This window comes from Neofelis nebulosa, chromosome 3 (assembly GCF_028018385.1).
Source record: "Neofelis nebulosa isolate mNeoNeb1 chromosome 3, mNeoNeb1.pri, whole genome shotgun sequence".
NCBI classification, from domain to species: Eukaryota; Metazoa; Chordata; class Mammalia; order Carnivora; family Felidae; genus Neofelis; species Neofelis nebulosa.
This window is the reverse complement of record NC_080784.1, coordinates 56,536,990-56,552,256: the sequence shown is the minus strand read 5'-3', so window position 1 is coordinate 56,552,256 and position 15,267 is coordinate 56,536,990. Positions and strand designations below refer to the sequence as shown.

Here is a 15,267-nt window from a genome sequence, read left to right as displayed (position 1 = left end):
AGTTGTTATGAAAGCCAAGCTTCAGGGCAATGCAAGGAAGCACTAGAGGAAAGGCTGTTGTTTTATGCATTTCCAGCTGCAGAAAGTAGTAACACTTCATGTGGGAGTGCTGTATTCATTCTAGAATTTCTCCCCTAGAGGGATAATAGGACATTGCTTTTTCAGCTTTCAAAAGGGTATTACAGACCTTCTCTCCCAACACAAATACCGCATTTGACCTCATTCTGCTCTCACTCAGTAAAATGTTTTCCTTGGTGTCATAAGAATTATTAATGGTTCTGTTGGTGACATAATTTCCAATAAAGTTTTCAGGAGGATTTGGAAATCATTATATGCTTTCCCTGGGATGGCTAGATGTGAAGGAGAATTAAGAATTAAACTGCTTAGCTTTGGCAGGTATCTGATTCTGAAGTGCATTGTACTGGAACTATGAATCAAAGGATAGGACTAAATAAACACTTTCCTCGGTTTAAGAAAAAGTGTTAACACTGTGATCCCCAAGGATTGACGTAGGGATTGCTCTTTTGAAGATGATCGGAGAAAGAGAGTAAAGAATAATTCTTAGCTCTTCTAGGTAAAAAACTAAAATTGGCATAAACTGAAAGAAGGTTCTAGAACATCAAGTGAGTGGGCAGAAGAGGAGCAGATGGGACCTCATTTTCAATCAATTCAGCTCTTAAGTAGTTCTTCCTTTCTCCACCTGATGAAATGTCGTAATGTTCTTTTGAAGGGTCCATTCAGCCTGATTAATTTCTTATTTCTTATCCCACTAAGCTATTTGGTTTTTAAATGTGTATTTCCTCTCTCCATGTGCATATATCATATATATGCGTGCATAAATTATTCATGTGTTTAAAAATCTGCACAGATTTCATTTTATAATCTTGCTCTCATTGCTTTGCTCTCATTTTTTTTCCTCCTTTTCAATACCTTTCTTATTTTTAGACGGGCCATTTTGTAGTAACAATGTACTAGAATATTTATTGTAAAATATTGACAATTTTATTAAAATATTTTATGTAACTTATTATTTGCTATTTTTAGAATGAAAATTTTTAGAATGAAAAAGCTCCTCTTAGGAGCTTTCTTTTCAAAACTCAGTAATTGCTTAGCTCCCAAACAGAGAGAGTTAAAATCTACTCTCTACATCCTTTTATGATTTCTAAGAGGTATTATAATCTGCCTTTTAGTACCTATGGGAGTTGGAGCTTTTAAATGATATTGGTGTACCTTGTATGTATAGCCTTGTCTTGACATCAGCGCCCTTACCACTGAAATGATGGCATAAACTTTGACAGCTATGGCTTTGTTCAGTATATTTTGAAATATACTGAAAAATGATCTCTTGACCATTGCTTGATATTCATGTTCGATTCTTAAAATTCAGTTCAAATCAGTTAAAGATTTAATATTAAATATTCACAAGAGAAGTATTTGTTTTAAGCCTGTAAATATACATGACTCAGTTCATGAGCTAAGGCATGCATTTTCATAAGGTCTCCGGAAAATAAAAAATATTTGGATTGCATAAAGATGTTTAAAATTCACGTTTCATAGACAGGTTACTTGTCTGGACCATTAAACAGTCTTCCAAATAAAAATGTTTTGTTTTTTGTAAAAGGATAACCAATTTGTTCTTTTCCTGTTGGAGACATTAACCTATATTTTGGTCCTTTAGTTGCTTATTTCTCTTAATTTATTCCCCCTTGAGTATTTATTATCTGATATCTTTCTGACCTGATTTAGAAGCCCTATCTTATTACTGTTTTAAAACAAGCACCAAATTTAGCTGGAAACCATTTGCAAGATAAATTGGCTTAGAGGACTAAGACGAACACCAGCAGATTTACTTTCTTGTGTTTAAATAAAGTACTCATTTTCCATGAAGTAACAAATTTCACTTGCCGACATGATTTATCCAAATCTGAAGAAGAGAAGCAACTAAAAAAAGGATTATTCGAATTTTAGATTTGCAGTGTTTTTGTAGGGAAAGTAATGTTTTTAGTTATTTCATTTGGATTCTCAAAATGCTAGCTTAAATCAAGCCAAGCAGTGGCACAAGACAGTGGCTCCAAAGTTCGTTTACATTCCGTTAACATAGGAAGAGATGACCCACAGCTCAGTGTTCTCCCTTTACTCAGTCTGTGACGAACATGAACTGGGTACCTACTGTCTACCCTGTGTGGGGACACGCAGATCCATACTCACTGTCTTCAAAGAGCCCTCAGTCTGACTGGGAGAAGCATGTAAACAGATATTAAGGCAATTCAGGAAGAGCAGTGTTAGAAATATTCATAGGACTGCGGGGGCATTTATCCGGAGCCGATTCCTGAGTTTAGAACTGCTGGCTTGAACTACTGGTGCTGAATGGTCATTTCACATTTGCGACATAGAACATTAGGGATAATAGTATTCATATGGAGAAGGATTTTGCGTGAACTCTCCCTTTTTTCAATTACGGTTTGAACTTCTATGTTGAAAATTGAAAATGTTTATTACTGAGGACTTTGTACTTTAGCCTGATACCTTTAAAAATGCAATGCATTGACCTGGTTTTTAAAAGTAGATTTTATAATTTCACCAATTCAATCATTTACTTTGGTCGAGCTAAATTTTGTTTTGAATTTTGAAAAGAGCCCAAGACTTAAAATTTGCCATATCCAGATATTCTGTTGTTGACCGTGATTATTCAAGATGTGCAGAGATCTTCAGAAAATTATGTCGACGCAGAAATAACATGTGATATGCATGGAAATCCAAATCTGCAAAAACCGACTAGTTGCACAGCTATGGAGTTTATTGGGAGGCTCTTTTATAATGGCAATCTCTCTTTTATTAAGATGACTGAATGTTCAAATTATGACCTAGTCAACTTTTTAGGAGAACACCTGTTAATTTCAGTAGTGTTCACAATAGTACAGGATAGATCTGTATTATATACTGCACTTTGTATTTTGCTTATTTGGTTAAGGAGGGGTGGCATTTAATTGACTCAGAATGCCCCCGTATGAACCTGGTAAAATCTTTCCATTAGGTGGTTAGAACAACCACACTAACTTACCCATTTGTAACTATGGTTGCCGTAGGGTATCGTAAGTTTTGAGAGAAAATAAAAGGACTAACCATTAGCTATATGTGATAGGCTGGTCTCCACGGTCCAGTCTCGATGTTGTGGTGCCTAGACGAAGTCTGGGTCAGTCTGGCTTACTGTACAGTACTTTGCTTAGCCTGTGACTAGTTGCTACCCTGCCAAAGCCTAACATAGTATTAGAGGTGCTGACCTGGATTTCTTTCAGTGGGGCCGTTATTGTGATGTCAAATGTTGTTTTCTCTATTCTGTTACCTTTTGGTTTATAACCTGGCCTGGTACTTACAAAGGGGTCGTAGGGGAGTAGAGAATAGAAATCCCTACTATGTGAGTGTGTTTCTTTCAGAAGGGTGATACACACCCTCACACCCTTCTCCATTTTCAATTCTACCCGAGTTGCTAACAGAGGCCTTGCCATTGGCCTTAAAATCTCTTCCTAGTTTATGGGTCTTCAAACATACTTGGAATCGGTCTCTTGCCATAAGGGAGAACCTCTTAGGAATTGAAGGACTGGTAAGGTCTCGGTTTAACCTTGGAGTTTTCTAGTTTCAGCTCTAATTAAACACAGACAAATCACTTGACCCCTGCCCCTCCTCTCATGACCAACAGAGCCACTGACCCCACCCCCCAATGCAGTCACTATCAGTCCTCTGAAAGGAGCAAGAGTGAATGGAATTCAGTCAGCACAAAACGTCAGCGGGGATGAGTTAGCTAAGAATCCAGCTCTAGCTAATCAGAGAGAGACAAGGATACCGAGGCTGGAGCACCCACTCTCCCATCCACCTTCTGCCACATATGATGAGAGTCTGGAGAGGTCCAGCGTACAGGCATACCCTGTGTCTTCTGAACTTAGGCACGTCCTTGTTTTTACTACCTCTGTCCCTGATCTTTGTCCCCGTTACTCACCTAGAAGGAGCAGAGGAAAGTGGAGCTAGAGAAAAGATGCTGATGTAATTTTTCTAATTAAAAGTGTTTTTTATCAAGAGGGTTTTTAAACCGTAAAATTAAATTTGACTTATGTTTTTAAGTTCTGTGGCTCATGCAGCATGATAACCAAATAGTGTGAATGTTGTTAGCGGTGACTACTTCCTAAAGCTAAATTATAATTTCTCAGGCGACCATGTGACTGCAGAAGCTTGTCAATGAGAGCTTAAGTCTTCTAGGTTCACCTATAATTTGAAATCCAAACAAGCTTATATCTCAAGACTATTTCTCTAAATCCCCTTGTATTCATATTCCTACCAAGGCATGGCCATCTTGGAAAAATACCACACATAAGTAGAATCTGGGGGTGAAGGGGGAACTTTGTAAATTGTAAGATGGAAAGTAAATAGTCTGACCTGATTTCTGATAATCCCATAGTTCCGTCTGATGATGAGTGATTATCCTTTTTAGTTTCCACCTTTAGGAACATAGTGATCTTAAGCAGTTATCTACCGAGTCTCTTTTCCATGTCTAGTCAACAGTGATTTATTGATTTTTGACCATAGAGTAAATCAGCTTGTGCTTATGAAGATGATATAGTACCAGTGAGTCACAAAGGCATCTACTGATTCTCATTCATGCTTAGGAAGAAGTACTATGTAGTTTTCCTTCTTGGGGAAATTGAGTGTTACACTGCTTTGTGGCCATTTTTTGAATCCTATAACATTAAGATTTGACATGACTATTTTTAATTGGCTTGGGGTTAGGCCATTCTCCTATTTGCTTTCAGATTTAATGACATAACAGGCTTCAAGAAGTGAGCAAATTCAGTTTTTCTGGCTTGGAGGGATCCAAGCCCCTCTTCCCCATTCCATATTCTCCATTCTCTCTTTTCCTTTTCTTCTTAGAGTCTCTCTCATAACCAAAGGAGAAATTTGGCGACTCGTTAATTTATTCAGTAAATATAATTGAGGAATGATGTGCCAGGGTAAGCACTGGGAATGCGATGGTGCGCACTTTAGACATGGCGCCTACCTTTTCACAGAACTTAGTCTAGTGCAGGGGTTGGGAGGGAGTGGTGGCTTTACATCCATCCTACTGCCTGTCTTTTTGTAAGTAAAGTTTTATTGGAACACAGCCATACCCACTCATTTATGTATCTGTGGCTGCTTTTGCATTATAATGGCAGACTTGAATAATTGCATTGGAAACCCTGTGGTCTGCAAGGTCTGAAACATTCACTACTTGACCCTTTACAGAAAAAGCTAACTAACTCCTCCTCTAGAGGGTATGGTGAAGAAGTAAGTGCAGGCTGGACCCTGAAAAGCTTTATTAACCTGGTTAAAGAATATAAACTCTCCTGAGGGAAGTGGACCAGCAGTGGAGTGTTGTAAATTGGGAAAGTAACATGGTCATATTTGAATTTTAGGAAAGTCACTATGGCTGCTGTGTAGAATAAATAGTGAAGAGAGACAGTAAGTGCATGCATTAAAATGAGAAGCACTACAGTAGAGTGGTTAAGAGCATGGACTCTTGAGCCAGACTTCTCGATTCACATTTTGGCCCCACGATGTACTGATTCTGATGGTAAGTAACTTCGCTGTCAGATTTTCTTTTTTTTTTTTTTTTAACGTTTATTCATTCTTGAGAGACACAGAGACAGAGCATGAGTGGGGAGGGCAGAGACAGAGAGGGAGACACAGAATCCGAAACAGGCTCCAGGCTCCGAGCTCTGAACTGTCAGCACAGACCCCAATGCGGGGCTCGAACTCTTGAACCATGAGATCATGACCTGAGCTGAAGTCTGACGCTTAACTGACTGAGCCACCCAAACGCCCTTCTGTCAGATTTTCTATCAGTAAAATAGGGATGGTAATCACAGAACCAACTCTTGGTGAAAAAAAAAATATGTATATATATATTTCATATATATATAGGAATATATATATTTCATATATATATAGGAATATATATATTTCATATATATATAGGAATATATATATTTCATATATATATAGGAATATATATATTTCATATATATATAGGAATATATATAGGAATATATATAGGAATATATATTTGAATATATATATATGAAATATATATATGAAATACATATGGAATATATGAAATACATATGGAATATATGAAATATATATGCATATATATATGAAATACTTAGAACATAGTGTTTGTAGTCATCAGTTATCACTTTTATAGTAATCCTGTTAAGAAGTGAGGGTGGTCTGAACTCAAACAGTGGCAGTGAGGGTAATGGAGAGAAGTGGCCAGATTCAGGAGCTACAAAGACAATAGGAATTAATAGGTATTAGTGATTGATTAGATACCAGTAGGGTAGATAAAAGAGAACAAGAAGCTGTGGATGAAATGCAGGCTCTGGATCTGATCAGTTGAGTGGATGGTGCTTCCAGTTTCCAAAGTAGGGAAGACAGTAATTGAAATGGGTTTGTGATGTGAAGTAAATGTAAGTTCAGTTTGGGGTATCTTAAACTTAGGTACTAGATTGATATAAGTAGAAATTTAGGAAGCAACCAACTGTAAGGTTTGGAGATCAGAAGTGTGATGTGGGCTGAGGAAATGGGATGCAGGAATGGTCAGTGTAAATCGGGTCGTGATGCTTGGAAAAGAATGACCTAACCCAGAATAAAGGTGGAATGATAGGTAGACTTCTAAATATTTTTCTCAACATTTTTATTTATTTTTGAGAGACAGAGACAGAGTGTGAACTGGGGAGGGGCAGAGAGAGAGGGAGACACAGAATCCAAGGCAGGCTCCAGGTTCTGAGCTGTCAGCACAGGGCCCGATGCGGGGCTCGAATCCATGAACCGTGAGATCATGGCCTGAGTCGAAGTCGGTTGCTTAACCGACTGAGCCACCCAGGTGCCCCTGGAATGATAGGTAGACTTCTAAGAGAACTAGAAAGGACACCAAGAGTGGAATATAAGAGAACCCTTAAAGAAAAGATCAACTTTTGGAGGAAGATAAGCATGACATTTAAATCCGTTAAATATTCTCTTGTTGGGGTGGGCGAATTTGAGAAATATTTAAATTTGCAAGTTTTGCATTAGCGTAGGCCAGCTTAAACCATAGTATGCATTTATTCACATACTATGATTTTAGGTACTATTGTGTGCCATACTCTTCCAATATGCACTTTTCCCTTTATGGAATTTTAGGCAACATACAGAGTGGATGCTATGGTTATGGATGTTGACATCCAATGACCTGTCCAATCTACTTTTCTGTATTTATTGGCATTTTCTTCTCCTCATTTTTTACCTTTCCAGTTAATGACTCAGTAGAGTCTTGATGTGAAAAGTTGGGGTTGGGGAGACTGTCTTTCTTCTGTATGTGCTATACTTCGTTCAACATCAACAGTTTGGGTCCAGTACCTTAGAGTTTTGTAATGATTTTTCTATTTGAATTTCCTTACAACACTGCCACAACGCTTCTCTTCTGGAAAGAGCCAGGAGATGAATTGGAGACATGGAACACTTTTTCCATCATTGGAGTCAGTAGGGCTCACAGGTTAGGCTCCAGCTAAGTCCTTGCTCCTGAGGTGTGTGAAGATTAGAAGGCTGATCCAGAAGCCTTATCTACCTACACATGCCTGAAGAAAGGTATCACATTTCTGTAATCAGGCTGAGTGTGAATTTTATAATTAGTTTTGTGTTACAGGAGGAACATTCTGGAGAAGCTTTGAAATGGGCCCAAAAGATTACTAGGTGTACTATCGGGCTCAGCTTCTAGGTTATCTTGCCCTTTCAGTATCTTTGGGCTGTTTTACAGTGCTAGAAATGATGGAAAACTGATGGTAATGCAAAAGATTCGTGTCCACTGAAATTGAAATTGTGTACCGTGGAGTACAATTGGTTATTGCCTTGTAGATATTAACCGATGTTACCAGTTTTGTGTCTATTTGTAAATTCTTTGCAGTATTCTTGATATTTTTTTTTTAATTTTTTTTTTTTAACGTTTATTTTTGAGACAGAGAGAGACAGAGCATGAACAGGGGAGGGGCAGAGAGAGAGGGAGACAGAATCTGAAACAGGCTTCAGGCTCTGAGCTGTCAGCACAGAGCCTGACGCGGGGCTCGAACTCATGGACCGTGAGATCATGACCTGAGCCGAAGTCGGACGCTTAACCGACCGAGCCACCCAGGCGCCCTATTCTTGATATTTAGATATTTGTTCTTTGGATTCACCTTTGAACCACTTGTAACATCGTACAGGTTTCCTTTTTAATTAATGAGCCAATTAAAATCTACATCCCATGTTAAAATGTTGTGTTACACATACATATGTACGTTTATACATGCATATAACGTCTCTAGAAAGATTCACTGAGTGCTGGCTATGGTTGCCTCTATAGAAGGGGGGTAGGAAAACTTGTTTTTCACTATATGCCCTTTTTGATCCTTTGAATTTTCTATCATGTGCTTGCATTACCTAAACAAAGACTTTTTTTTTTAATTCCTTTTTGACACCCCTCAAATCAATCGTTAGCCCTTATTACCAACTCTTGAACTAAGTTCACATTTGAATTTACTGGCTTTCTTTCTTTCTTTCTTTTTTTTCTTGGTTTATTTTTGAAAGAGAGAGAGAGCACGTGAACAAGGGAGGTGCAGAGAGAGAGGGGGATGGAGGATCCAAACTCGGCTCCACGTTGAGAGCAGAGACCCCGATGCGGGGCTTGAACCCATGAAGCCCGAGATCATGACCTGCGCCAAACCAAGAGTCGGACACTTAACTGACTGAACCACCCGGGCAACCCAGATTAACTGGCTTTCTGAAGAGATCTTTGTTTCTAGAACTGCCAGCAGATAGCATCTTATGCCGCAACATCATACCTGGCACCTTCTGTACTCTTTAAAATAAAGTCTTTAAACTTAACTCTTCAAGGTAGCTCTACCACTGTCGACACGTCTTGGTCCGATGGCACTAACTCGATTATGAATCTATGAAGGAATCAGATAATTGTAGTGTGCAGTGAAACGGCCGACCTGCTAGCCTATTTTGCAGTTCTAAGTTCACCTTGCCTCCCCAGCTGTGCATACTCAATAATCCTCTTGTCTAATTATAGCTCGCAGCTCTTCCTTTAAGGTAGAGGTTCTCAAGCTTGGAGGCATAGTAAAATCACTTGGGGAGCTTTTAAAACTCTGAATGCCCAGACCAATTAAATCACAAAGCCTGAGGGGGGTGGGACACAGACCTCAGGATTGTCTAAAGCCACTGAGGTGATGCTAATGTTGAGAAACACTGCTCTGTGCAAAGAACGGTAGCGATTTAGCAAAAACTTCACATAGAATAGCTCAGAAGCAGAAGCACTCAGGATTTCTGACGGAAAGCTTGGCATTGGTGATGAGGAAGGTCCACACAGAAAAGCGAGGCGGCCCTTAAGGAATATCCTGATGTGCAAAAGCTGTTTTGACTTGGGCTGCCTCTGGAATGGGGCAAACTAGGTATTGGGTGTGGTCTAAAAGCCTGAACTGACTTGCTTAGTCATTAGCGTTTTTGTTCATTTTTTTATAGTTCTGAATTCAGCTACACTCTCACTCAGTAGAAAATACTGACTGCATATCCCTGCCTTTCCCTCTGCCATTAGAGGCACGAAGCCAGCCTAGTGATGGGTGACATCTAACACCACTGCCACCATATGGCTGTATTACTGACAAATAGTTCTATTTATCATATACCAGACATCTGGGAAAACCACATATTGTACATGACCTATTAAATGTCCTTTTTTTGTCAAAGTTCCTAGAATCCCATTGCTTTAATCCATAACTATGTGCTTTATTAAGAAGTCTTTGATAGAAAGTTTGTTTTAGAAGGGGAGAAGTAAAAAAAAAAAAAAAAAATGCATCCATTCATTTATTTTGGAATGGTAAGGCAAAGAAAGAGTCCTTCTTGGGATGTCCTCCCCCCACCAAAAGATATCTTTTAATGGGAAGTCCTGATCAATAGCCTGCTTCTGTTTAACATTTTAAATCATTTTATTGTTGCCTCAGCCTTTTATGAACATGAAAATTCGTATCATAAACTCTGCTGTGGTTTGCCTTCATGTACTCATTGTATATCCCCCTCCCTTTTGTATAGGAAGACAGAGATGTCAATAACCCCATGCCTAACCGAGGAGGCAATGGATTAGCTCCTGGGGATGACAGATTCAAACCTGTGGTACCATGGCCTCATGTTGAAGGAGTAGAAGTGGACTTAGAGTCTATTAGAAGAAAAAACAAGGCGAGAAATGAACAAGAGCGCCATGCTGGAGGAGATAACCAGAAAGACATAATACAGAGGCAGTATCTCACATTTAAGCCTCAGACATTCACCTACCGAGATCCTGTGCTACGCCCAGGGATCCTCGGTAACTTTGAACCCAAAGAACCTGAGCCTCATGGAGTGGTTGGTGGCCCTGGAGAGAAAGCCAAGCCATTGGTTTTGGGACCAGAATTCAAACATGCAGTTCAAGCCAGCATTAAAGAGTTTGGATTTAACATGGTGGCAAGTGACATGATCTCACTGGACCGCAGCGTCAATGACTTACGACAAGAAGAGTAAGCACACATCCTCTTCTTTCTAAAACTGGGGCAACTATTGTTTTGATAGATATTTAGTTAGGTTGTTAGGATGGAGAAAATAGTTTTGCCTTTATTTCAAGGAGGTAAAAGGCTCTTCGGTCCGCAAAATGGCCAGAAGGAGGAGATCACTTCATTTATGCCATTAGATTGAAGGTATGACATATAAAATTCTGGGGGTTTTACATCAGTGCTACGCAAATGTCGCTGGACTGGCACGGGTCTGTGAATTTTTTGTTACCAATCCACAATGAGAACGTGAACTTGTACCAAAGTGTAAACCAACCGTTAAATACTTTGTTTAGTACAAGTGACAATTTTTTAATGACAAAACTTTCTTGATGTGTTGATTTTCATTCTGGATCAAGCTCCTTGTCTTGTTGTGGAATAATAACAAATAGTAACGCTGCTTTAGAAGTCTTACATAATTAACTAGATACTGATGTTTCCCTTAATTCTTTTTCTCAGTACTGCAACTGGAAATTGAAACTCTTGAGCATATGCAAAAGGAGCGCCCAAACAGATAAACTTTCACATTATTTTCATGTAGTTTGATTTAAAATAAAGGATTTCCAGCTCTTAACTTGTGATAGGCAGTGGTTATGGGATGAACTCAAAGCTTTTTCTGAACAGGTTATACTCATACAGGATCTAAGTAGCCTCCATTAACATGGATGCAAATTTAATTCCATGCTACTAGAAAACTCTCAATGTATTCTGCTGTGTTGTTCATATATCCTTATCTTAAGAGGTTGACACCTTTATGCACACACATGCAGACCCTTTTGTCACTGTCGCTGCATTCTTTTGTCACTGTCACTGAAAAGATTCTATACCTAACGTAGTCCTACTTAGTAGACTTTGGCCATTCATATATTTATTGTTTTTTGTTTGTTTGTTTGTTTTTAACGTTTATTTATTTTTGAGACAGAGAGAGACAGAGCATGAACGGGGGAGGGGCAGAGAGAGGGAGACACAGAATCTGAAACAGGCTCCAGGCTCTGAGCGGTCAGCCCAGAGCCCGACGCGGGGCTCGAACTCACGGACCGCGAGATCGTGACCTGAGCCGAAGTCGGACGCCCAACCGACTGAGCCACCCAGGCGCCCCCATTCATATATTTATTGTAAGAGTGAGATGGGGTGAATGAAATGTGCAAAGAAAGTTGGAGGAATAGAAGTATAGAACCATGGTGGTGAGATACCTAACCTCTTTTCCAGAGAAGAGCTAGAACATCTCAAGGGACTGTGAAGGAAGAATTCTCCTGGTTCAATTTATTCCAAATCAAAGTAGAGGCTTGCCTAGTCATAAGGTTGCCAGATTTAGCAAATAAAAATAGAGGGACACCCGTTAAATTTGAATTTTAGATGAACAATGAAAAACATTCAGCCTAAATATATCCCAAACAGTGTATGGGACATACTTATACTTTGATGTTTATCTGAAGCCTGAATTTAACTGGGTGTCCTGTACCTCCCCAGTCAGGGGCTAAGGGTGGCTCTTAACAAAGTTGGAACTGCCACGCCAGTATTCTTTAGGACCCAGAAGAGGCTCTGCAGTCCCTTATCTGGAGTGTGTCCCAGTTAACTAAAATATAGCACTTAATCATACTGTTGATCTGTGTTGTAGAAGGTTCTCTGAGAACCTATTGATGGCATTCTCATCACTGAGAAGGGAAGGGAAGGAGGTGGGCAGCGAGTAACATTTATTGACTCTCTACTCCCTGCCAGGACTTACTATAGTTTCTCTCAATTCTCACAACCAAACTGTGAGAGAGTTCTTACCTGTGTAAGTCAAGTCTGAAGCTTGGAGCTCTGACTTCTTTGTATTTGCCCCGTGGTTCAGCGCAAGGCGGTTTGGTGTGAAAGCCCTATCTTTCCACCACACCTCACCTCACCTCACCTCACCTCACCTCACCTCACCTCACCTCACCTCACCGTATGTCTTTTCACAAGTGATATGCCTCAGTGCGTTGTTACAGTCAGTGGGTGAGCTAAGTGTAGAAACAGAGATTTTTAGCACGTGAACTATTTATAAAAGATTGTTAAAAACACCAATATAAATCTAGCTCGTTTTTCCATATAAGAAATATGCTAAGAAAATCAAATGTCTTATAATGCAGAAGCACACAGGATTAGAGTCTGCCTCTGTGTCTCCCTGTCCTTCACCCCTCACATCCGTTCTAATCTGCAAGGCTTCTAGCTCCTGTCACCAAAATATGTCTCCGATTATTTCTGAGGTGCATTCACCCAAGTCCTCCACCCAACTCCAAGCCACCATCGTCTCCCTTGGAATCCTGTAGGAGTCTCCTTCATGGTTTCTCCTCCTCCATATTCACACAGAAGCCAGTGTGGTATTTTGAACCACACAGATCTAGCTTATCTTCAACAATGCTTTGCCTTCCCAGTGCACTTAAATATAACCCCGACTTCTAGCCAGCAGCCTCAACCCTTCCCTCCCTTGACGACCTCCTCTTGTTACTGTGCCGCCTGGCCCAGCATGCTCTAGCCAGGCTGACCTTTTCCGGTCTCTTTGATGTGTTCTTCCCTCCTCTTTGAATGCTTTTCCCCTTCTTGTGGCTGGCTCCTTGCCATTGTTTAGGTCTCAGTGGAACCTCTCCAACCATGCTGCCTAGTTGAAAATGCCATGCTTTATTTTCTAATACCGCTGTCTGGCCATTTCATTCATAGTATTTGTCTAATTTTATAATTTATCAAATTTATATAGATCCTGATTTATTTAGTTGTTTATTGACTGTCTTTCAGTAACTGACACCCAGTTAGTAAATATCTGTTGAGACCATGAACGAGTGAATGAATGAATGGAATCTGCTGGGTTCAAACCTTGGCTCCATTACCAGATGTGAGATCTTAGATCAGTTACTTACCCTCTCTAACCCTCAGTTACCTAATCCTTAAAATGGGTCTAACAACACCTGTCTCCCAGGATTGGCACTAGAGTTAAATGACGTAATAGGTTAAAAGTGTTTTTTCACAGGCCTGGTGTTAGAAACTTAAGTGTTCTTGACTTCATTATTATGATTTTTGTATTACTGTGGTGGTACTTTCTTCAGATCACATATCTCCATGTCAAAATTTTAATGGTTTCAGTTACTATTAAGTTTGAGGTCCTCTGTTGGCTTTTTGGAAAATGTAAATGTCACACGCGGCCTTATCTTCATCTCACTTCTACTTGTACCTTCCATGATGGCAAAGCCTTCACCTCTCCTTTGATAAATGTTTTGGACACAGCAATTGCCTCTCGAACCTCCCATCTCTCTGGGTCCTCCTTGCTCTCCTATAATGTCCTTCTCCCCCTCTCCCTCTCCCTCTCCCTCCCCCTCCCTCCCTCTCCCCCCATCCTTTCTTTCTTGCTCTCCTCATTGCATCTGTCCTTCCTTCTTTACTTTCCTCTCCCTCCCTTCCTTCTTTCATGTCATCGGCTGATTGTTTTCCATGTTCTTTTGTCTTGCATAAGTGCTTAGAAATAGGATATTGCATGTTTCTGTGTATCATTCTTGTAAGGGTTGTGTCCCCAGTCAAGCCAAAGGACCCAAGGCTATCTCATCAAATGCTCCTAAGCCCCTCTTAAATATTTCTATGTTAGTGAGAACACCTTTTTTTTTTTTTATGCTTCAAAATACTCAAAACATTATAACCCCCCGAAACTTTTTTTTAACTGAGTCCAGATTATTTTTTAAACTTGAGTTAAAAAAGAGAGATAGGCTTCGTTCCTCTCTGAACACTGAAAATTCAGTGTAGAATAACAATTTCTAAGAGTTATTCATAAATTAGGATGTAAATAGTCTTAAGAATTTATAAACAGACCGACAACAAACAAAACATCCCTAAATTTGGCGTCTTATCCAATTTGCGTATTAGCACTTTTCTTCTTTTAGTGGAAACATACTGAAAACGTAGCATGCATCCATATCACACAGACACAGGGTCCCTCACGCGCATCCCTCACGGAAAATACGCTACACAGAGCCCACCAGAGACTGGCTTGGTGTTGCTGACTTTCTGCAGCTTTGGCAGATAGACCTTATCAGCCTTGTTTTCTTGCTTCCATCAGACGTTTAAATGAGCCACCTGCCAAACTTAGAAACCAAGCTTTGGGGCTGTTTGTCCAGCTGTGGCATCTGACCCTGTGGTTAACTTGTTCATTCTTGTGGCTGCTCCACAGGCTTTTCAGATGAATGTTCTCTACCTTAGAAGCAGGACAGAACTGCCCAGCTGCCAACATGACTCATACTTATGTATGTTACAGCTTTGAATTACATGCACTGGCTGAGTAATTTACTGGCTGTTGATTGCTCGTTAAAAGAGTGAGTAATTGTATTTTGAGTGAACTGGAGGCCTGCTTCTTTTTTAGAGACTTGATCCAAGGATGACTTCACCTGCCTTCACACATATTTTCTATAAAAAACACATTCCGTTTTCTTCGCAGTTCAACAGATATTGAGTATCTCCAATGAGCAACACACTGTGCTAACCCATCAGGAGACAAAATACAGCAAAGACAAAATACAGTCCCTGCCTTCAGGGGGCTCCCCTTCTGCCCCTGGGGAGAAGGGCAAGAAATACATAGCATATGGGTCGTAGGACAGGGCTGAGCAAAATGATATGGTTCAGAGGAGTGAGGGGCATGTCAAGT

General features: G+C 39.9%; 1 protein-coding gene across 2 annotated transcripts in view; it reads left to right on the top strand.

The window, feature by feature from the left end:
- The window catches only part of GALNT7 (polypeptide N-acetylgalactosaminyltransferase 7), a 148,024-nt gene that overhangs the window by 71,237 nt on the left and 61,520 nt on the right, over positions 1 to 15,267 (top strand). For both annotated transcript variants that reach the window (XM_058720892.1, XM_058720893.1), the window contains exon 2: positions 10,132 to 10,592. In XM_058720892.1, the coding sequence (XP_058576875.1) occupies positions 10,132 to 10,592 (461 nt within the window). The remainder of the gene's footprint in view (positions 1 to 10,131; positions 10,593 to 15,267) is intronic.